Genomic DNA, 23,961 nt, shown 5'->3' on the forward strand with positions numbered 1-23,961 from the left:
TCACTGCCTATCACACTAATTATCTGACTTATTACACACATGCGTCTTCAGTGCTGAGTAGAATGCTGAAGACTGAAGAGAGGCTTTCCTTAGTAACGCTCATTTAGAGCTTTGCTAAGAAGAATCTTTACACCGTTTTCTAGTACAAAGAAACCTCTTTCCCTAATAAAGTATATTGGACAAATGTTCAACATCCCTGTCCCTACACAATATTAAAAATAAACTAAAACAACAGATACACTTTAACTATATCTGAAGAAAATGAAGATAAAAATAATGTGATACAATTGTAAACTGCTCGTAAAAGATCTCTTAGAGGCAAAAAAAAAAAACGTAGACAGATGAAAAGGAAGAACATGTCGAGGTGACAACCCTCTGGTGATTTTAACATGTCATTAACATGTCTCATGTATCTGTGTCTGACAAGCTAAATCTGCCTGCAATTTATATGTGAAATAAAGTAACACTCCAAGTTGTTACAGTTCCAGAATGATTCTAAACACAACCTGATATTGGTGCAATGTGATCAGGTGCTTATTTCACTTATATTTCACCTACGTTCTTGTCATAATTAGTTTGTGGAGTTGTTCCTAGAGCCATTTTATTAAACTCGATGGTTGTGTTGAGTTTTATCAGATATAGCTTTCACTCCCAGACTGCTATTGTCACGGCGGTGTCTCGGTTGTTGTAGTTGTAATGACACGTCTGCCGTGCATATAGTTGCCTGGGGCAACGTGTTGTTCTGCATACTTGTGCACTGCTCCCTTTATCTTTGTTCCTTCCCAGTCTGGTGTGTGGGGGGTTATGGTGTGGATTTAGGTGTGTTCTGGGTGTGGCCTCATGGCTCTACTTATTCTGGTGCTTTAAGCAAGAGGTCTGTAGTTTTCCAGCTTTGTTGGTGATGGAGCTTTGCTCCATTCCTGGACATTCCATCTGTCCAGTGTGAGGGCCACCTAGTTGGACATCAATGTGTTCCCTATGTTTCTTTGTATTCTACCCTACCTTCTCTTGCATATGTTTGGTGTGGGTTATGTTCAGGGTCTGTTGTATGTCTAGTTGTTGTTCCATGTCTTGTCTGTTTGGTGTTTGTAGTCCAGAATGGTTGCTAGACATTTCCCATGTCTGTCCGTGCCTTTGGTGAGAGGGTTCCTGGATTCCCCAGAGGGAGAACTACAAAAAAAAGTTAAGAATCTACATCAGTGCAAGCAAGTCTCCGCAAGACTGTCGCCAGCATGCCCAAACCACCAAATAGAAAACAGGCAGCCAGACAACAAACAACTCGGAGAGACCGCACTGAACACTGCATCCACCTCAGACACAGTTCACACAGGAACCACTGAGGAATGGATGAGGGGAGGTACCAACACAGAAGAAGTTCGCACCAAAACAGCAAACCACTGTCGCCGTGAAACGCACCGTAACCAAGATCTCACCTTTCACCCTTCCTCCGGAGGACAAGCATGTGCACCAGAAAACAGCATGCGAAACATGCTGACACCCTCTTCTGAATGCACAGACAGACAGGGCAACGTCTAGCATCCATGCAGGACAATACACATGAACGACAGACCAGACATGGAACAATAACTTGACATACAACAGACCCTGAACATAACCCACACCAAACATATACAAGGGAAGGTAGGGTAGAATACAAAGAAACATAGGGAAGACATTGATGTCCAACTAGGTGGCCCTCACACTGGACAGATGGAATATCCAGGAAAGGAGCAAGGCTCCGGCAGCAACAAAGCTTGAATACCACTGACCTCATTCTCACAGCACCAGAATAAGTAGAGCCATGAGGCCACACCCAGAACACACCTAAATCCACACCCTAACCCCCCACACGCCAGACTGGGAAGGAACAAAGATAAAGGGAGCAGTGCACAAACATGCAGAACATCACGTTGCCCCCAGCAACTGTATGCACGGCAGACGTGTCACGGCGAACTACAACAACCGAGACACTGCCATGACAGCTATAGATCAAGAATTTCGCTGAATGTCTAAAAGGAGAGAACAGGGTTTGTGAAATCCTATGAAATCTGGGTGACCTTGGAACAAAAGTATATCTTCAAAATATCTACCAAACATGACTGCTGTAATGTTGTTACTTCCTGGACCTGTATATAAGAAGAAGGAGATTTGGCTGACTTACATAGAAATACACAGTGATAGGAGAAGAAGAGTTTGTAAGGTTAATAAGGAATATTACTTATGCAAATGTCTTGTCTCTGGTTGTGTTTCAGTTTCTTCAGTGGCATGCTCATTTTAGAGGTTATTCCCATCTCTTCTTTATTTGTATCTTCCTAGAATAACCTTTTTATTCAAACAATTGATTCCTAATAAGCCCATAAAAGTATAGCTACATTTTGGTTATCTGTGTGACAACTGGCAGAGCGGCCATTATTCTGTTAATATTTGGGGTTCAGAGGCAAGGCAAATAAAGCAATCATCTAGAACTGTGATGGCTAATCTCTGGAACTCCTGCTGTGGCAAAACTACAACTCTCAAGATACACACTTGTTTGGCTGTTCTCATAACCCCATAGAAATGAATGAAGCATGCTAGGAGTCATAGTTTCACCACAGCTGGAGTGCCGGAGGTTAGCCATCACTGATCTAGAATGTGGATTGCTGTTGCTATGATCGTGGTCCACTATTTCTCTCCATAAGCACCTTTAAAATTGGGAACAGTTGTTTGAAAAGGTGGCTGAACGTGCTTACTGCCACTCCATCCAACGTTTTGAACTCCATGCTTGCTTTTTCCAAGCATGCTCATGTAGATCTTTTCATACCTCCCATACAGTTACATGAAGGCGTCAGCATGCCTGTTTGCCCACCGCTCCATAGCACTCCATCTCAGATAAGGAACCTGCTCTCCAATTCTAGAGATCCATGGAGATCCAACTGCTGCTGATGAAAGATTTTTCTTGAATCTTATGTATTCTTATTGGCAGATAAGAATTTCTCCTATTTGGGCGTCTCCTTTTATTATGTCAACATATTGAACAGGGAAACTTAAAATAGGTGTCAAAAAAGAAGACAACCCATTTAAGGAACATAGCTGAGGATTTGGAGGGTTGGTGGAAGGGGTGGCAAAATGTACCACCTTTCGAGGAGGATCCAGGATCCCAGTAATATTACCTGGTGTAACTTTCAGAGGTGTAACTATAAGAGGTCAAGAGGTTGGAGTTGCACCTCAACCTGGGACATGAGTGGGCCCAAAAGGTCTCTGTATCCCTGTCCAGTGCCATTATGGACTGGTAACACTTTGGGGCCTCTCTTAGTTTAAGATTGAAATGTTGACAATTGTTATTCATATGTTGTCAACTTATTTTTAAGTTCCTATATACTTTCCGCTTTGTGACAACCCACACCCCCCCCCCCCCCACTGTTCAACAGAGATTGCACTCAGTGCCTATGTCTATGTATAGAATGTTGATTTGGCTTGTACACTTTTAGAACGCAAAATGTATAAAATGTGTCAAGACAAGTTTGGCATTCTGCATTATTTTAATAAATTCCTCTGCTCTAAAAACTGTTTCACATTGAAATATTGCATAAATTAAAATAATATTAAATAAACCATCACTGTATATTACAGGTGAAACTCGAAAAATTCGAATATTGTGCAAAAGTCCATTTATTTCAGTAATGCAACTTAAAATTAGAATTTTGTGAAAAGGTTCCATATTCTAGGCTCAAAGTGTCACACTCTAGTCAGCTAATTAATCCATACCCCCTGAGCAAAGGGGACCTGAGATTGTGACTTTGGGGTTTTTATAAGCCGTAATCATCCAAATTATAACATATAAAGGCTTGAAATATCTCGCTTTGCATGTAATGAGTCTCATATGTTAGTTTCACCTTTTAAGTTGCATTACTGAAATAAATGAACTTTGCACGATATTCAAATGTTTCACCTGTTTACTATACTTGACACAAACTTTTAGCCGAAACTGTAGATAAGGATGTGACAAAAATACCTACAGATTGGAGGTAGAAGTGTAAGTACCTCTTTGCCTCTTTAGGCAGATCCAAAGACTGGTTCATGGATTACATTATTGGAACTGGACATGTTACAGAAAACTGGAATGTGATTGCATTTTAGCTCTCGAATTATGGCCTCAATACCTGACCCACTGAATTCAGTAGAACAGCGGGGGTTTGGGTTTTGCTGCTACTAAACCTACACTAAAATGCGTCTGCCTTGACTTTAAAGCACGTTGTTTAAGAAAAAAAGGAAAAATATTTTAAAACGTTGACTTTTTAGGCATGTAGATAAATTCCAGATGTATTGCAGCCAGAAAGATTGCCACTAACCTGCTTATTTTGGTTCTTTTTCTTTGCTTATTTCAGTTGACGCTTTCTTCCTGTTCGTGGATCTGTGCTGTGTGCTCTGAACCTTGCAGATGTCTCCCCTTCCTACTGACCCCTTCCTTAACCCTTCATGCAGGAGGAAGCTGCACCTACATCTCCCTCCTCACCCCGTTTCTCTTTCTTCAATTTACTGCGCTTCACTAAATTGATTCTTTAAGGTTAATACACCTTCACAGAGAGCCTACAGACATGGAAGGGGAGAGAGGTGGCATTTTTCCTTAAAAAGATATCGTACTAAAGTTTCATGAGTTTATTATAAAGGTATTATAGTTTTTTACTATTGTAAGGAGTTGGCGCCAACTGCCATATCTGTTTTCTTCCAACTGTTGAGCTAAGCCGGCCACATACACAAGTGAGCTGTTGGTTGACCATGACCTGCAACTATCTCCTTGACCACTCTCCACTCCAGGTAACAGTTGAGGGCCCTGAATGGGGACCCCTTTATCAACTCTGAATTCCTTAATAGTTTGCTTGATTATTTTTTTTTTAACTAGACAAGCCCTATAATTCAGACATGATTTTCTGAGAATGTTAACCAAATATTGGTAAAGTCTATCAGATGCTTACGAGGTGACTCCTAAATCAGTCATCCATAACCGTGACTTGTTCCATAAAGGTAACCCAGATGATGCTACTTAGGTAAACCAATTATTGTGTATGTCCATGGTCCGTGACAAAAACATTATACTGCAAATGACTTTTTTTTTTTTGAATGATTTGTTTTTTGACCTTCATAAGGGTCATTTTACATGGCCACAAGCAGGGCCAAAATTAGCGCTGATTGACATAAAAACAAGTCAAACTGTGATCATTTAAAGGGTCTTACCTGGGCCGATGCATGAGGGACAAATAATTGTTTATAAAATTGTTCATCCCCATACAGTTTGCATATTGTGGGCAGCACATCCCCTATTTATGAATATTTGAGGCAAACAAACTGTATACAAACTCAGATCAGCCAACCTAGAGGAAATTGCTCGTTGGCTGATCAGTGGGGTGTTTAGATAGATTGATGATAGGCCAAATGAGCGTTCCTAGGAACATTTTTTCCTGATCACCAAACCCTTTAAAAGGACCTTCAGTGCATTGGGTCATGAATGTAACCAAATCTCAATAAGTGACTACACCACACTTGGGACATCTGAATAGTTATTTATTGAGAAGCCACAGTCCTTACACTTTTACAACTGTAGGCTTTTGTAAGGCAAAAGCAAGATGGATCCACTATTTTACACAGATAAAAAGCTTCTTGAGGGACCCCGGTGACATGCAGTTACTGGTCAAAATGCAATGTACATGGCAGATATAAAAACAATTGTGAACACAAAATTATGTAAATTAAGGTTACAATCTACGGAAATAAGTATTGTATATTCTTATAAACACAGTTTATAGTCTAAGTCTGTTATTAAAGTTGTCTTTTTGTTAGATTTTTTAAAGTTTTTTTTATACATACACTTTTATTAAAACCTAAACAAAATGTAACATTTAAAGAGACATTAACATAAAATTGTTGTTTTTTTCTCTCTTTTTCCCCAACAGTAACTTGTTCGGTTGTCTCATATGTAGAACGAGAACAGTTGTGGTTTTGGAATACTACTCCGCCGATATGTAACCTCTAGGTAAGTAACAGAATGTTCAAGTAAAACTGTATGACTTAGAGTTTTGGATGATAAACCTTGGATTGTAATGATATCACCATAGATAAACCTTATTGGGTGTAGCCTCTTTCTCTTTTTGGAAACAAAGCCTCTAATTGTAGTTCATTCATTTGAGCGGATGGCATCCACGCAACAGAAATGACATTACTATTCACTCATAGGCACAATAATTTACCATCAACGTATATACATTACAGGAATGAAGCATTGGATATTTTTGCTGAAAACAGGGACATACCTAGCATGTTTCCTATATATTTTAATTAACAGTATTAAACAATGGTGCTCTATATTGCTTATGAACCTATAGATTTGAAGTTAGGAAACCCATGAACCAAATGTAGTGCGTTTTTTGTTTGGAATCACACAGCTAGAATGACAATTGTATTGGTAAAATTCTTATGGGCATTTGGAGCGGACAGAAAATTCCCTAATGTGGCTAACAGACATGCACTGGGTATCGGGCTACATCCCATTCAGAGTCTACAACCAGATATTTAATCGTCTTCCTCGTCTTCTTCATCGCTGTCCTTCATAGTTATGCCTTGGAGGCCTCCACCTTCGCTGACGGAAGCTGTTGCCTCCTCCACTGTTAGCCGGTTTCGGATTGTATCGTAGGTCTTGCTGTTTAGCGTAGAGTCCAGTACACCTTGTAATCGGAAGTCTCGATAGGTTTTCTAGAAAGAATGATAAAGATGTTATATCCCGGAGCCACACACGGGTTGATGTTACTTTCCGTCAGTAGATAGATGATGGAGGTTATAACTCAATTAGTGTCTACTTCCTAGCTTCTCCTAAGACACAATTAGTCGCTAATGATAACGGCTGATAGTAAATAAGGTGAAAATGAAGTTGATACGTTGATCGTGATGGCAATGTTTTAGAATTTTCTCTTCACACCAATTTCACTGCAACAGTAGTTTTTTTTTTTTGTAACAGCATTACACATGGCACAACTATAGCCCATTATGTTCCCGAGAGGCATAACTTATTAGTGACTTGTTTAATGAGGTGATGATTCTGTGAGCTTAACCCCTGTGAGCCAAAACGCCTTTATCAAACATTATGTCACTTGACAAGTGACAATTTTTAAATAGTACTTATATTGCAGATTTTTCCGAGATCAGTATTAAGTTTTCCAGTACAGAAAATATGTCATTAAATTAAAAATTTCTTAAAGGGGTTGTCTGATTTAAGTAAAAATCATGAATGATACGCAGGAAACGGTGTTAAAAAAATCACCTTTTTGCTATCCCATTCAGGTCATCCTGCTGTGATCTGGCTGCAGTGGTCATGTGACCATAGATGGTAGCATAGCACTGGAATGGTGGATCTTTAAAAAAGAATGTTTTTTTTTCTTTTTTTACACTCTTTTCTGCCTATCATTAATTTTTTTAGTTAGATCTAACAAACCCTTTAATCACCTAAATTGACTTCAAATTACTACATTCTTAGTTATAAATTCTTCCGTCAAGACTTCCATTAATTAGCCAGAGAAAAGAGCAGTCTGTTTCTCTGGAGGACCTATAATGATGTCAATTACATGGATAATCCATAGATTTCAAGGGGCACCATGTAATGTTTCATTCTCTCTGTGGTTTCACTGTGTTGGGCACTTGGTGCTTGTTTTTCGGCAGATAACAGCTGGGGATCCAATGTTTTTTGGGGCATCCTTCTAACTGAATGGAATTGTAACAATCAGACAACACCGTTAAATATTTTTATTATTTTTGCGATTTACTGCGCCATGTAGATACAGTATAATGAATGTATTCATATTGTTTCTAGTCCCACAAAATCTCACAGTCTAAGATGTCTCCTCCCTTTAAAGGTTAGCAATATTTGAGAAGATAAACTTAAAGGGGTTGTCTCATCTCAGACAATGGGCACATATTGCTAGTATATGGCCCCATTGTCTTATAGGTGCGGGTCTCACCGCTGGAACCCACACCTATATCAAGAATGGAGCCCCGAAAGTGGTGGAGGGCACACTGCGCATGGGCAGCAGCTCTCCATTAATTTTCTATGGGGCCTCTGAAAATAGCTGACCGCTGGTTTGGCTATTTCCATCGGGCCTATAGAAGTGAATGGGATCGTTAGCCGTTCATGCGCGGTGCGCTCCCATTCACTTCTATGGGGAGAGCACTTGGTGGTGGCTGGACCAGTGTCCTCCAGCGACCACTTTGCAGGGCTCCATTCCCGATATATGTGCGGGTCCCTATATAAGACAATGGGGCATATCCTAGCGATATGCCCCCATTTTCTGAGATGACACAACCCCTTTAATGCTAGACTAGTTAAATGCCCATACTTAGAATCACTTAAGCTTTAGACGCTACTTTTGGATGATAATGTAGCCCCATGTATGTAGCTTTTCAGAAAGACTACTATATCAGAACAGGCACTCATATACATCAAAGGGTGGGTTCACATCACGTTTTTTGCCTCCGTTTGACGTCTACATTAGAAGAAAGGATACAAAAACACAGCAAACCACGTTCTGGTGTCCTGCAGAGTAGGTTTTTTTTTAACAATGAAACTATGATGAACGGATGCCACTGTATGGCATTAGTCTGAGGCATCCGTTTAATGTATATGTTTTTTGTATACCTTAAACGGATAGGAAAAACTTGATGTGAACTTTTTGCCTGCATGCTGCTATTTTAAAAGGGTTTTTCAAGATTTTAAAACTTATGGCCTATCATCTGGATAGGTCATCCGTATCTTACTGCTGAAGGTCCAACACCAGTGATCAGTTGTTTGAGAAGGCACTGGCACTCTTGTGATCGCCACGGCCTTCTCGCAGCTCACCATGCACAGTACCATACATTATATAGGGGCTGTGCTTAGCATCGCACTCAGCTGCATTCACTTCTATGGGGTTTAGCTGCTTCTAGGTCTTGTCGGACCCCCACTGGAAAACCCCTTTAAGGCTAAACTTAAAAAATACTAAACCTAGAAATGAATGATAAAATTAGAGTGTGTCAGTCTACAAGGTTTTCTGCAGGATTGTAGAAATCCAGTAGACAACATAATGCCCTACCGATCTGTTCCATTTTCATCTGGGGAATAACTTAGGGGCAGGACTTAGCAATGGGGCAATGCTTAATATCGTATTTGCACTACTGAGCCCAGGGAAAGGCGGGGAGGCTCCTGCTGCAGTCAGTTATCTTACAAAGTGATACAGGATGGGGATAGTGAAGAAGAGGATGGTTGATCTTCTGGACACAAAATAAAGATTGCTATATACATTTTTTAGTTTAATTTTTTTTGTTAGATCAAATAAGATAGGAAAAGAGGAGCTTAAAGGAGTAAGTAATGCTATATTTTGTATATTTTGTGCATTTTCTACATTTCATGAAATGTTTAACAATGAAGAATAGAAGTAATCTTGGGTCAATGGGATGACATATTTGTTATATGGAAACACTATTGGTGGACCTATAGAGATATTCCATTTTCAGCACCTATGTCTCTATAAGGACATTACAAAGATTTTCTCAGGGATTCAGGGTTTTTTAGCTGAAGCAAAATTTTTTGTAAAAGAGAATGTGTATTGTCAGTTATTATAATATTATAATCTCTAATTTAAAAGACATAATTACCAAACTTTGACTAGTGGCCTTAGCGCTGACTTACTATGTCTTGGATGAAAATCCAATTAAATTATCTGTGTGCGAAATTTACATAGGCGTTAAAATGGAGTTTCACTTTTCGTTATTGTTCCAAGTGCTCAGGCATCGGCTTGTGGGTTTGAATTTCAGCCATTGTGTTCAAAGATGGTTCATGTTGCCACTGTTTTGTGGCTCCTGACGTTGGTTTCTTGTGGGCGTAAATTGGTGTCATTGTACTTTGTATCTCGCCTCAGTTTGATACTGCTAGGGTTAACTTCCCTTGGCTCTGTGTGTGTGCACCTATTTGTCTTATCTCTGCTATATATTCCAAGTTGTGTGTCCTGCCCGTAGCTGAGAAAAAAGTTCTGTCCAGATTCTCTCTGCTTGTCCTGACCTAAGTTATGTTTGGCATACCCCAGTGTCTGTTCCATGTATTTGTCTGTATTCTGTGTGCCTGACCTTGTCTTGTTCAGTCTGTGGTTGCCTTGGTCTTTCATGCACTCTACCAGCCTATTCTCCACTTGGTTTCATCAGTGTGCTTTTCCTATGCCTCCAGTGCATTGCACTGGAGTCTCTGACCTCTGTGTGTCATCTGCCAACTACACCAGGACTTTTCCAAGAAGTAGCAGGCTTGTGTCTCCGGCGAAGTCCAGATCCCTGTATAGGGGTTAAAGGGGGATAACCAGGGGACCTTTGGGATAACGCCCTTAGGAGGAGCCCATCGGTTAGTTGGCACAATGGTTCCACAACCATTGTCTGTAACAATAGCCTTATTAATAAATTGCATATCCATCTGATCAGAGGTCTGAATTGTAACCTATCTATGTATAAGAATATGCTAATTGAACATATTCTACCAACTTGTGAAAAAAAACATTAAACAAATAATTAATCTCCCCAAATGAAACCCTAAAATTAAATCTCTGAAAGGTAACGACAGACAATCCACTGACCATCAACTTTTAACATATCGGGTTAAAATAAGTTTTAGTTCATGTGTAATGGTGACATTTGGCATAATGCCTGGATGTTAGAGATAATGCAGATACCAAAGCAGTTTCCTTACCGCTTCCCAAACACTTATAGAACCTGTTAGAAAGATATGCTTCTGTTGTCATTTTAATTACGCAGAGGTAACACAACTCACATCTGTCTACATTTTATAATGTCCTTTGTAGGAAACATATCATTTGTTTGGTCTACGTTAACACCTCATTACAGGGAATCTGTCAGCAGTTTGGACCAAGCTGAACTGATGACATCCCTAGAAAGGAGCAGGGGACAGCAAGACCAACATACTTTTTGTGAAGCTTTTATTATTAGGAGTAGTGTTAATATGAACTTTTGTTCTTGCAGGCTCTTCTCCTGTAAGTGCCCAAGAGGTGGAGCTTCGATGTCAAGTGCTCTCTGCATTGAGCTGAATTGAGTACAGTTATAGTGGTCTACTGTTTGAATGCTATGTCACTGAAATTAGAAGAGATGGGCTGTTAAGAAGATCACTGTAGAGAGCACTTAAAAGGGAAGTTCCACCTCCTGGGTACTTGTAGGAGCAGAACCTGTAAGAATAAATCTCCATATTCACGCTACGGCTACATTAACACAAACGTTGTGTTTTGCGGATCTGCAAAACACGGATATGGGCCCATGTGCGTTCCGCATAGAAAATGCCTATTCTTGTCCGCATGTGTGGACAAGAATATTACTTATTCTATTTTTTTTTGTGGGGCTGCTGGACGGAGCAATAGATGTGGACAGTAAAGGGTGTGCTGTCTGCATCTTTTGTGGCTCGATAGAAATGAATGGGTCCACACCCGTTCCGCAAAATTGCGGAACGGATGTGGAGTCATTCATACGGTCGTGTGAATGTAGCCTACTCTAAATAATAGAAGCTCCACAAAATTGTAAGCTTGTACTGCTCTTCCCAGCCCCTACCTAGTACTGTCAGCAGTTCAGCATGATCAAAACTGCTGGCAGGTTCCCTTTAAGATGTTTTGAAATCAATGTCTCATTTATAAGTAGAAAGATGAAACATAATTATAATTTGTAAGACAGTACTAGGGACAAGCTGGGGACAGCAGGACTAACATACCTTTTGTGTAGTTTTTATTATCAGGAGTAGAGTTATTATGAACTTTTATTCATCTAGGTTCTGCTCCTGTAGGTGCTCAGGAGGTGGAGCTTCACTGTGAAATGCTCTCTGTATTGAGCTGTTCACAGTCCTTCCCTTCTGTTTTGAGTGACAGCTATGGTGGTCTCCTGGTTGAATGTTACAGCTGTCACTCAGAATGGAAGGGAGCGGCTATGAAGCAGATCATTGCAGAGAGCACTTCACAATGAAGTCCCAGCTACTGGGCACTTTTAGGAGCAGAAACTGTAAGAATAAAACTTTTTCACAGCACTCCTGATAATAAAAGCTGCACAAACTCCATTGCTTTTATCAGCTCCTACCTAGTGCTGTCAGCAGCAGGTCAAAACTACTGACAGACTCTCTAAAGCATATTATCGTGTTTTGAAAGTGGAATGATGAAACAAAATTACGATTGTCAAGAAATAAACACTTTACAGTTCATTTTACAAAACCTATTCCAGTTCTTATTGAAGTGTGCTAGGTTATCACTGTTTGTTTTTAACTACGGTTGAGCGAACTGGAACTGCAAAGTTCGGGTTCATACCGAACTTTGCGAGTTCGGGTACCCGGACCCGAACCCGTCGATTTTATTATTTTCCGTTATAACATGGTTATAATGGAAAATATTAGCATTCTTAAGACAGAATGCTAAATAAAATGGCCATTGAGAGGTTAAAACTAATAAAAAAACCTCACCTCATCCACTTGATCGCACAGCTGGTATCCTCTTCTTTCTTCAGGACCTGCAAAAGGACCTGCGATGATGTCACCGCGCTCACCACGTGGTGAGTGCTGTGACGTCACCGCAGTTCCTGCTGAATGAAGATAGATGGACCCGCGGTGACGTCATCGCGCTCACCACGTGGTAAGCGCGCTGACGTTATCACAGGTCCTGAAGAAAGAAGAGGATACCGGCTGCACGATCAAGTGGATGAGGTGAGTTTTTTTTTATTTTTTGTAACCCCTCAATGGCCATTTTATTTAGCATTCTGTCTTAAGAATGCTATTATTTTCCTTTATAGCCATGTTATAACGGAAAATAATAAAGTGAAGTTCAGGTCCCCATTGACTTTAATGGGATCCGGGTTCAGGGTCAAGTTCGGGTCTCGGCGTCGCTCATCCCAACTTCCACGGGTTCGCTCATCCCTATTTTTAACACAAAATTATAATTGTTTCAATTATATGTTTTTTTTTTTAAATCAAATTTTCATCCTTTGACTCATTTTTGCTAAATTAAATTCATTTTGAAATATAGTAAAAATATGAACTGGTTAAATTACTAAAAGTGTGCGCGTTGTTAGAAATCAGCGTATTACCACAGTGCGTCACAATTGTTATTGTGCATCCCACTGTAGCAGATTTGTGGTGATGAAAAAGCAGTGGCAAAAGCTATTTATAACCAATGCCTGACGTCTCAGCAAAAAAAGAAAAAAAAAAAGGATGTCATTGGCATTCACAAAACAAGGTATCATTATTAGCAGTTTAAAATGGATGTGTCAAAACACCTGCATAATAAGATGTTTTAATTAATATTCCAACTTCTGTACCTTGGGAAGGCACTGTGCTCAGAATACTCATTTTGGTAATGTCTGCAGATCTTACATGCTGCCAAATAAACTTACATAAAGAAATGTATTTGTGCAATTCTTTTAATATCTTGTTTGCATTTCTTAAAGAAAATCATAATAAATAAAACTGTAACAAGATAAAAAAAAAGTCTTGTTTTTTTATGATTCATTTATTAAGGACCTGGAAATGGCAGCCTCTGAGTAAAAACAAATGCAATGAATGTTATTTAATTGATGTAAGCTCTCCTGCAATCTTATTTTATGGTAAACCACTGTGATTTCACACTGAAATAATTATCATTAGCCCAAGACACGCATACACAGGAATAAAAATATACTTTCCGGGCATGTGATCTCACCTTTGTGATCTCTTATAGTTCAGTGTAAACACCCATTGTAAGAGAAACTACTTCAGTTAATTATGAGAACAATATCAATTTGCATTTTGTTTAATGATCACAGAATACATTAAGGTATGCTGCGAAGAAATATTTGTATCACCAACAGATACAGAAGAGTTTTTAAGGAGTATAAGAAATTATTGAAATGCTACGGTAGAATAAAAAATAAATAAATGTAATAATTAAAAGAAAAAGAAGATACAGTTATACATTTTATTTATATATTTTTTTGTTTCTACTAAAAATTGCTTGACTAGTAGGAAATGTATTAACATATATCAAATTCAAATAAAAAAAAAAAAACAATCCTAATGACAATGCATTAGGCATTTTTTTTCTTTCTCTGCATTTGTTTTAAATCTACAACATATAAAAAAAGAATAATTAATTCAATATTTCTTATTGCAAATTTGCAACTGTCATATCACTATTATATTATTATGCCATTGAACTAATATTTATATATATATTTATATTTATACACACAATAAATTTTAATCTCTCTATATAGTATCTCTCTCTCTCTCTCTATATATATATATATATATATAAATTAAAAAAAAAACAATTTTAAGTAGAAAATAGAGCTCACAAAATAAGTTGTATCCTAACTTTGTAACACGATAAAACAGATCTATAACCATTTTCACATAATTGAGAAAATAAAATACATTTTATAAATGATGGCTACGAGAAATAAAATGGTATACCTTGACAATCCTAATGAGGGTTTTCAGCTGATAGATATGAAGTTGTAGGTCCATACGGTCAGTGAGCCATGTACAAATAACATTCATTGAACTGGTGTACCATTGCTGAAAAACAGATAAAAGTTCTCCAGACATACAGTAAGAGCAACAACAAAGTGTCCCAAAGGGGGCAAATAATTATATAATTAAAAATAATTTATTTCCAGAGAAGTAATTTAAGAGTATTCAACATAAAACAATTGAAATACCTTCATAAAAAAATATGAAATATAAAAAGTAAATGAGAACCATCAAAAAATTAATGCAACCAATGAGCTTTAAATATACATAATAAAACATGTTTCAACTTACCTTTTTTTTAGGACTATATATTTAAGAATATTAAATCTACGCTACAATTGTCTAAATGTAACCAGTCTTCAGCAGGAAACCAAAAGACACATATTTGCTGCATTATAATATAGTCAATGGGTGTTTGCATGTTGGATACAACCTAAAGCGAAATAACTTATTGCTGTTTGCATATCCAATGTGCTATCAATTTGCTTGAAATTGCAAGAATATTAACTGAACACATACACATACAAATGAGCTTCGATCAAGCTGTTGAAAATAATTATTTCCCTCTAAGAGGGTTAATTTTGCTTCTTGCCTGTGAAAAATGCTTGAAGCTGTGTCACTGCAGACTGCCAGCCCTGCAGAGCAAGATGTCTCTTGAGCAATGCACTTCTAGAATGCTGTTTAGAGATTCATATTTCATTTCCCCTTAGCGATGTCGAAATAGTATTATCGTACATCAACCTGTGCAATGAGCTTATAACTATGGGTGCCATCCCTCTAGTACAGAGAGTAAAATATAAAGTACAAGTACAATAAAAAAGGGTTGGTAATGGTCGCATTTCGAGGACCAATTAATACCATCGGAGTGCAGCTTGTTTCTGCAGGTAGATTTAATAAATATATCTTATGAAAAATAATACATATTTTTTCCAAAGATGGAATTCAATAAAAATTGTTGGATTGAAAGGACACATAAATGACCTAATAATAGTAAAAATGTACAAAACATACTATATTTTACTAAAATATAAGTATAGTAGAGTACAATATAGTATTATGATAAATATGTTATACTATGGTCCAATGTATATAAAGAAATATAAATTTAGAAATAATACAACAATAAGACTAAAAAGTATATAGTTCAAAATGAAAAATTGTATTATATTTGAACTAATGTGAAAAACGTGTTCTTATGTGGAGGAAAACTGGTAGAGATCGGTTTCGCAGAAATGTATGGGTTCCTCCGAATGTATACCATTGACATAAATGTATGTATATATAAATGCGTATGTCTGCTTCTATTTCCCATATAAAAAGTAAGCAATGCTCGTTGTGCAGCCCGTTGTATTGAGAAGTGTAGTGGACACTACTTTGCAATACAGTTGAGGAAACAGTATACCAACATATGTCAGCTATATGTACGCCACTTTTCTGGCTTCTGTTTGATTAATGATAAACTATGGGCAAATAAGACAAGTAGATCTGGAAAAATTTCTCAAAGACAACACCAGATAGAGAGATGTACTTTAAGTCAATGAATTGCGAACTTTGTCGGTGGCAGATCATACTAATACAAAAATCATAATCCTGCAAGATCAAATATTGAAATATAGCTGCTACTAGACCAATCAAGTAGAGTACTAATACAATATACAAGATAGTCACATCCTACGTGAACAACTCTGTCCAGCAATAAATAAGATATAAAATATATAACCTATCCAGATGTTTTTTTTTTCTAAAACAATACTGCTCATTGACCTACAAATAGCTTAGAAAGACTAGAGGTATGTAGGAGTCGATGTTGTGAAGAAAAAGACCATATGGACCAAAAATGACCCTTCCTTTTTATTGGAACCATAAAAAAATATATAACTACACAAATTGAGAAGTATATCACATTACCATACATACTGATCCTGAGATGACTTCCTATAGTTGATTAACACCACAATGCTAATGACTACTTAAAGTGGTTTCTGATCCAGATGAAACTTTTTTTTTAGCAAATTTTCAGTGAATGAAATGGAGCCCCCAGGACACTCATCAAAGTACCGAATGGCTACAAAGAGTGTCTCTCCTTTTGGAGGACCTAGTATATCCATACATCACATGGACAGCCGTTGGAATTGGCCCAATGGGAAGGGTGCAGTGTTTTGTTTCCCCTGTGGTGATGCTGTAGGGAAATTAAACACTTGATGCTAAGTTCTTCCAAGGATTATAGCTCGTGACCCATCAGGACCATTGCCACAAAATGAGATCGGATAAAATAGTTGAACGTTGACACTTTATGTACTCAGAAATAATATCTTATCATTTGTACTATAAACAGCTCCATTCATTCCACAGGCTGGTTCTGGTACTGAAACTTGGTCTCATTTAAATGATTAAGTTTGGGCTTTAGTATCATATATAGTGGTCTGCATCTTCTAGTCACTGAGCCGTGTAAACAATGGGGGGGGGGGGGGGGGCACAGGGCTCTGTCAGTTTTGATCAGGGGGTTCCAACAGTTGGACTCGCCTTATCAATTATTGATGGTCTATACTAAGAATTGACCTTCAACATTTGACTCCTGCAAACATCTATCTCAATGTTTAAGAAAATTGATTATCCATTAATTAATCCACAGATTTGCTTGACTTCTATCTATATGCAGTTCTCCGTTGTTGTCCATGCTGAGCCCAGCTGGACACACACGACGCAAGCTTCTATTTTGGATTTTTTTCTATAGACATCGAAACACATTGGTGTTCTGCTTCATGCCAGACAAATAAAATCCATGTTCTGATTTTGATGAGATCAGTGCACTTAAACTAATGAAATAATCTTTCTATCAAACTACAGTCCGCACCCTGCAGGGCAGAGGCAGTAAGGTGTGAGGCAAGTTATTAGGGGTCACCACATTAACTTTACTTACAGTGTGGTATATTTTAATAGGGTCATAATAATATAATTTGACATTTCCTTCTTGGTAGAGAAGAATTAAGCCATTAGAAGAGGTTTGTGCCCTGTCTATGCCCAGAGATTGGAGCAGGTGTTTAACTACAAGCATAAATCCTTCATTTAGATCTTTCGTAATTGCCTCTGGTGACCATTAGCAAATTATGGAGATGAGAGTGAAAACACAAATATTATTCTCCTATTGTCTCATTAGTAGTCACTTTTCTTCTATCACGTCGGCCACCACTTAATATGGTGTGAAGTTCCCTCAATCCCGACTGTTAAATGGACGAAGCTCTGCACAGTTGGTACACATGGCTGCTTCAGTATGTATATAATATGTGTGTCCATAATTAAAATACTACCAGTGTCTCAATCTTTTTCAACTGGAGCTTCTCCAGCCTGGGTAACACCAGTAGTCAAAGTCCCCCCAAAATCAAAAACTGATCCCAATTTTATTTTTTTTCTCCTGGACCCTGAATGATGTTAAAACAAGAAGAAAAGTCACTAATGTTGCTAAACTACACAATGGTGGGGATCCCACCATAAGGTCCGGGATCCCTCCATACTATGAACCTAAATGTATTTTGCTTTTAAAATTTTCAGGGTTAAAACCAGATGGCTGAACATGGTGGATGGATCAAACATGGCCACTGAATTATTGCAGCAACACTGTCCCTAGCGCCAGAGCATCTAATCATTTTTGCCACAAATGTTATCCCACCTGATCCTCCTCGACAGCTGTGAGCTTCTCACCACGGATGCTTACCCCATAGTTCACTAAGCTCTGGTCTATAGAAATAGCATACCGTACATAGGGCTTTCATACTTATGCTGGCAATACATAGAGCAATGTCTTTTTGACACCTACAGTTGGTAACTGACAGGCAGAGTCTAGTTCAAAAACATTTCTTTCCCCAAAAATGTAGTGAGCACTATTATGTTTTAGGATGTTAATAGTTTTTGGAATGGACCATTGATTGCTGCCTCTTTTCCTGTCTGTCTGATTGATTCAGGACTTGAGGGACAAAGTCTGGTGAGGACCTGCTCATCTACAACACTAGGTGTTAAATGTGTTATCTTTTTGCATTGTGACCTGTGGTTGATAAGACATTTTCCTCTTTTCAGACATTCTCTTTCTCCCTGGATTTAGATCAGATTATTGGGAAGAAAGTTCCCTACATTGGAAAATATCCTTAATAAGGGAAGTGATCATAACTCAGTTCTTGATCCATAAAAACACATCATACAAGACCATTTGACATGAAAACAGTGGCACATTTTCATAGTAATTATTAATCAGAGAGTACTTCAACCTTCAGAAAGAATACATTTTGGCAGTACCATGCCAATACCCATAGCCATAGCGGCTTTTATAGGGCAAAAACACTTTAATGTGTGTACCCTTCGTGCAGACGATAAAAAAGAATATTGCTGGTTTGGGTCCATTCTTGACTTTGCTATTGGGCCTTTTGAATTATAGTTACACCCTTGGGCTCTTTTCTAAGTAGCATTTGCATCCCCCCGATTCAGTGTGTCCCCTTCTATGGTGGAGAAGGACTGGTAGCACCAGAAGATGTTTTTGGGTCCTTTGACCAGGGCTGAACAGACTTCTTTTTGTTATTACCATGGTGCTCGCATTTGGCTAAAATGACTAATAAATTCAACACAAATCTATCACTGTCTGAATTACTACATATAAATATAGTCTGATATTTTTCTTGGGAACTCCTTGGCCCAATGGAAAACCTTTAACTCTATCTCTGCAGTGTACTGTCTATAGCAGGGATCTCCAACTCGTTGCACTTTGCTGTTGTAAAAGTACAACTTCCATCATTGGTGTTGTTAAGCAAAGCATTCGAAGCGGAATTTAGTCCCAAGTTTAGGAAAACTTTGATTCGCAATGCAGCGAAAATTTCCTTGTGCTTCATAGTAACGAATAATGTTTTTCCTAAAATGGAGGCTGCACATGTTATAAAGTGACAGTAAGAAGTCTGGGAATGCAAGATCACCAATAATGCTGTGCAGCCAGCCAATCTGCAGGTAGCTACAGCCCTATAATCCCACGTGGTCTCTGCCATTGTCCTGTGAGTGACATGGCAAACGCTCATGCGCTAGGGACAGTGTTGCTGCAATAATCCAGTGGCCATGTTTGATCCATCCACCATGTTCAGCCATCTGGTTTTAACCCTGAAAATTTTAAAAGGAAAATACATTTAGGTTCATAGTATGGAGGGATCCCGGACCTTATGGTGGGATCCACATGGGATTATAGACATCCTTATTGTGAATACAATAATTTTATCGATAGATACCTTTTGTCTCCCTCAGTGTGTACTGCACTCAAGTTGAAGCAGCGCTGTTTTCTATATTATATACATTGGTTATTTGTGAAGGGTACCCACCTCACGAGAAAAACTGCAGTAGAAAAGGACAATACTGATCTGGGTACTGTAACTTTTGTTGCAAATTATTGTCTGTGTCTTGTGTTTGTAAGTGTTTATATTTTTTCCATTTTTTATTTTTATTTTTTATTCATACGTTAATTGTATTGCTTTGAGGAGGGTTTTCCCACCTAAATGCTGTGTTACCATCTCTGGTACCATCACACAGGAGGACAGGGGCTGCTGAAAACATGCTCTGTCCACCCCGTTTCTCACCAAGGGGAGCTGGAGCACACCTAGATGCCCATGGCATCTAAAGGGTTAAAAGTCTGCAAATGTCATTACCGCCAGTCGTGGACATTAGCGCTGGGTGCCTTTTCTTTAAAACAGCAGACACCCGGCGGACATTTTAAATGTCCAGCCACAGACGTAAATTTACTGGAAAAAAAGGTTAACTTCCAAGCCTTCACATTGGGACTGGGCCACCAAGGAGGAAGAATATGATTAAGTAGAGTGGCTTGGGTATGCCTGATTTATAGAGATTCATGACAAATTAATTTGGAACAAATACAATTTCTTGCTGAAATTAAGCGAATCGGCAGAATCCAATTTTTCTAAACTTTACTCATGTCTATTCATAGATATCCTACAGCTATCAGGGCATGCTGGGAGTTGTAGATTGAGGGCCACGAGTTTGAAATCCCTGGTCTATAGCTATGTTCTTGTACTTGGGCCAGAAAGAAACAGGAGTAAATAAGACAATGCAAGACAATGGTGTGCAATTTGACCAAGATTTTGCAGGGCCAACTAACTTCCATACATTACAACTACATAATAATAAAGATACTTCCATATTTCCGACTTATGTCGACTTACTGTGGTATAAGAGGTTAAAGTATCTATAGCAGTTGAGAAAAAAATATATATGTATACCACAGATTTTTTTTTCCTACCCGATATTCATTTCCAGCTGGGGAGGACTGTGCTATGATACATAACACATAACATACTTGTCTCTGAATATATAAATTGCAAAAATTGATTATGAATAAATCTTCAAGTAACACACTGACTGCGGCACATTTTTGTATTAACTGTGCTGAGAGCCTCTTACTCCCAAGGAGGTGGTGTCATTACACATACCCCCATAACATCTGCAAAAAAACCCCGTTTCATTTTGTTAGGTCTCAATCGAAACATGACCTTTTTGCTCTTTGCTATGAACCTGTAGTTCACACTCGTACTTTACAGGAAGCGGCGGCACACCCCAGGGGTGCTGCAAACAGAATCGTGTAAACCAGATGCAGCGCGGAGCCTTAATGCACCTGAAGCTGTTGTATTCCTCATTCAGAAGCTTATATACTTGTAGATTAAGGTCCCTTCAGCTTTTCAAAAGAGGGGGACAAAACCAGGAATGCTCATAGGGCTGGGATGTCAGCGGGGAGGCTGAAGGATTACAAGAAACCTGGGACTCTGCCTCTTTCTGCCTTTGCTAGTAGTTTTTTTTTTTTTTTTGTATGTGAACAAGTGCTACACAACAGATTGAAGCTGGTATAAAGGCCTGAGACTGTGCAAGAGTGTCACGCTGTGCCTCAGCTGTGCTTGCAATTAGCAATAAGCATGAAATCATTATTGTTGTAGGAGCTGATGGCAATCTGAAGTGACAAGTTTTACAAGGGAAGTTCTGGTGGGGATGTTTGAGGAAGCCTTTTTTTTTTTTCCTTATTTTTCTACAGTCTTGTAAGACTCTTGCATGGTCAATCCTTCTTCTTTCATTATATTTTGTTTCTTGATGAAGGGTCTACTTAGTTTCCCCTTTTTCGAATCTAGCAAGACAACAAAAAAAAATCCCAAAAACATTTGCCTCAAATTAGCGAAGAAATTCTTGTTAAGGGGCGAAGAGATTAAGTGTGCAAAATGACTCAGCAGGTGACTTTTGGGTGGATCTGAGGGTTGAGAAGTCTTTAAAACGGACTACAAGACATTTTAGGCTTCTGACAAAAGGACAAAGTAATCCTACCTGCTTGCTTTAACCACTCTTGTTTGTCTATTATTATGTGCTTTAATGCTCATGAGAACACAACTATTGGCGATACGACTCAATTTCCATAGTAACTCACACGAGTGACCCCGGTGTCAGCTCCGGCTTCACAAATCCGACCAATCCAAGCATTTCAAATCTCTTTAGAGCTGAGACAGATATGACCAGGCAAAACTTTTCAGAGGGCTGAGCTCTTTGTTGGGAAATATGGGTTTGTTTGCAGATTCTTAAAGGAGTCTCCTTTTCAGGCTGTAACTTTTTTTTTTTTTATAATTGAATGTATCTAGGGATTGCAAAGCAAACACCATAATGATAGAGAATGCCTATGTACACAAGAGAAGTGTAATGCAAGGTTTACACGTCTTGTGTGCTACAAAAGTAATCGGATTCATTCTCAATGCTCAGTTGAGTTAGGACAATGAAAAAGGATTGAAAGAAAAATAGAACAAACAAAAACATAGAGAAAAATTAGTTTGCAAATTAAAAAAATCTTCAGTAGGGGTGAAAAGCGATATTCTCTATTTATACTCTATTTCAAAAATTCTGAGAATTTTACCATACTGGAAGTATTTGAAAGTTTATTATTATTATTTTTTTATCCATAAAAATCAAGTTGATGTTTAGTTTTTACCAGGTCTGTGGCACATGGTTGGTGTCGTAGTCAGCAAAATCTTCCCATATACGATATATATGTCGATTTGCTCATAGACTTCAAATCGCATATGGAAAACATTATATCCCATAGCCCCAACTATACAGAAAATCATAGTCAATTATGCCTTTCAAGGGTATGCAGAAATGTATACCACACATATAGAGGTGTACAATGGCGTTTAAATCTCCATTTCATTCTTCTGTTCTGTCCGAAGAACAGAAAAATAACAGGATCCTGTAAAAAAAAACAGACCGTGTGCATCAGTTATGCACAATTTGCATCTCTTTGAGTTATTTCCATCAGAGATCCGTTATTTTAGATGGGAAAAAAGTCCCGCATGCACTATTTATTTTCCGTCTAATAAAACGAATCTCAGATGGAAATGGCTAAAACAGACACCAAATATGCATAACTGATGCATAGGATCAGTTTTTTTACATGATCCTTTTTTTAAAAGGATTTTTTTTTTTTTTACAGTATCCGTTCTCATAGTAAGATGCATATAGTATTTTTATGTAGCCACATACAAAATGTCCACAAAGAAAAAAGAAAGTAGGTTTCAGCATCCAATAGTAGAAACATTCTGGGCTTTAATAAAGGGGTTTCCAGGCTCCTGATATTGATGACTTACTTTTAGGATAGGTCATTAATATCCATCGAACCCCATCGATCAGTTGTTCTCTGGAGCCTCCAGTGCTGAACCAGAAGTTTAATTGGAACAGGAAGCACAGCTCCATTCAAAGTGTAGTCGCCATGCTTTGTTACTGCAGCTTGGCTCCCATTGAGGTGAATGGGAGCTGAATTGCAGTAACCCAATATGGCCACTACACTTTGAACGGAGCTGTGCTTTCTGTTCCATTCAAAGTGCTAGTTCCAGCATCAGAAGCTGATCGGTGGGGGGCGTGGCGTTTTGGATCTTTACCCATCAGATATTAAAGTTGTTTTTCGGGAATTAAGAAAATGAAAATACTTAAATATTACTTCATTATAAATATATTACCAAATACCTTTCATTAATTATAATGGCTCGTTTTCTCTGGGGAGCAGTCATCAGGAGAAATAAAATGGCCGCCATCCTACTAGTCCTCACAAAACCTGTCCCAATTACACAGGAAGACAAGTTAAAGAGCTGCACCATCTTCTTATCTTACTTGTCAGGGATTATGATCCTGAATACGGTTTAATATGATCTTCAGATGAATCTCTATAGGAATGGAGTTCATAAGGAGACATGAAGTACAGAGAGGATAGTGGGGGTGTAGATAATGAGCAGCAACACTTGTATGCAGTCTCCATTACCACAGTCTGTCCTGTCCATCCTCTCTCTACTTCATGTCTCCTCATGAACGCCATTCCTACAGAGATTCAGCAGAAGATCTTATCAGCTGTATTCAGGATCATAAGTCCTGAC

The 23,961-nt window shown here is 38.4% G+C and overlaps 1 protein-coding gene across 8 annotated transcripts in view; it reads right to left on the reverse strand.

Annotated features, from left to right (window-relative positions):
* Positions 1 to 6,273: 6,273 nt before the first annotated feature.
* CADPS (calcium dependent secretion activator) overlaps positions 6,274 to 23,961 on the reverse strand; it is a 448,325-nt gene continuing 430,637 nt past the window's right edge. For all 8 annotated transcript variants that reach the window (XM_044300692.1, XM_044300700.1, XM_044300697.1 and 5 more), the window contains 2 exons: positions 14,468 to 14,572; positions 6,274 to 6,723 (listed from right to left, as the gene is read on the reverse strand). In XM_044300692.1, the coding sequence (XP_044156627.1) occupies positions 6,544 to 6,723; positions 14,468 to 14,572 (285 nt within the window). In that variant the 3' untranslated portion in view covers positions 6,274 to 6,543. The remainder of the gene's footprint in view (positions 6,724 to 14,467; positions 14,573 to 23,961) is intronic.

Source organism: Bufo gargarizans, chromosome 7, assembly GCF_014858855.1.
Source record: "Bufo gargarizans isolate SCDJY-AF-19 chromosome 7, ASM1485885v1, whole genome shotgun sequence".
In the NCBI taxonomy this organism is placed as follows: Eukaryota; Metazoa; Chordata; class Amphibia; order Anura; family Bufonidae; genus Bufo; species Bufo gargarizans.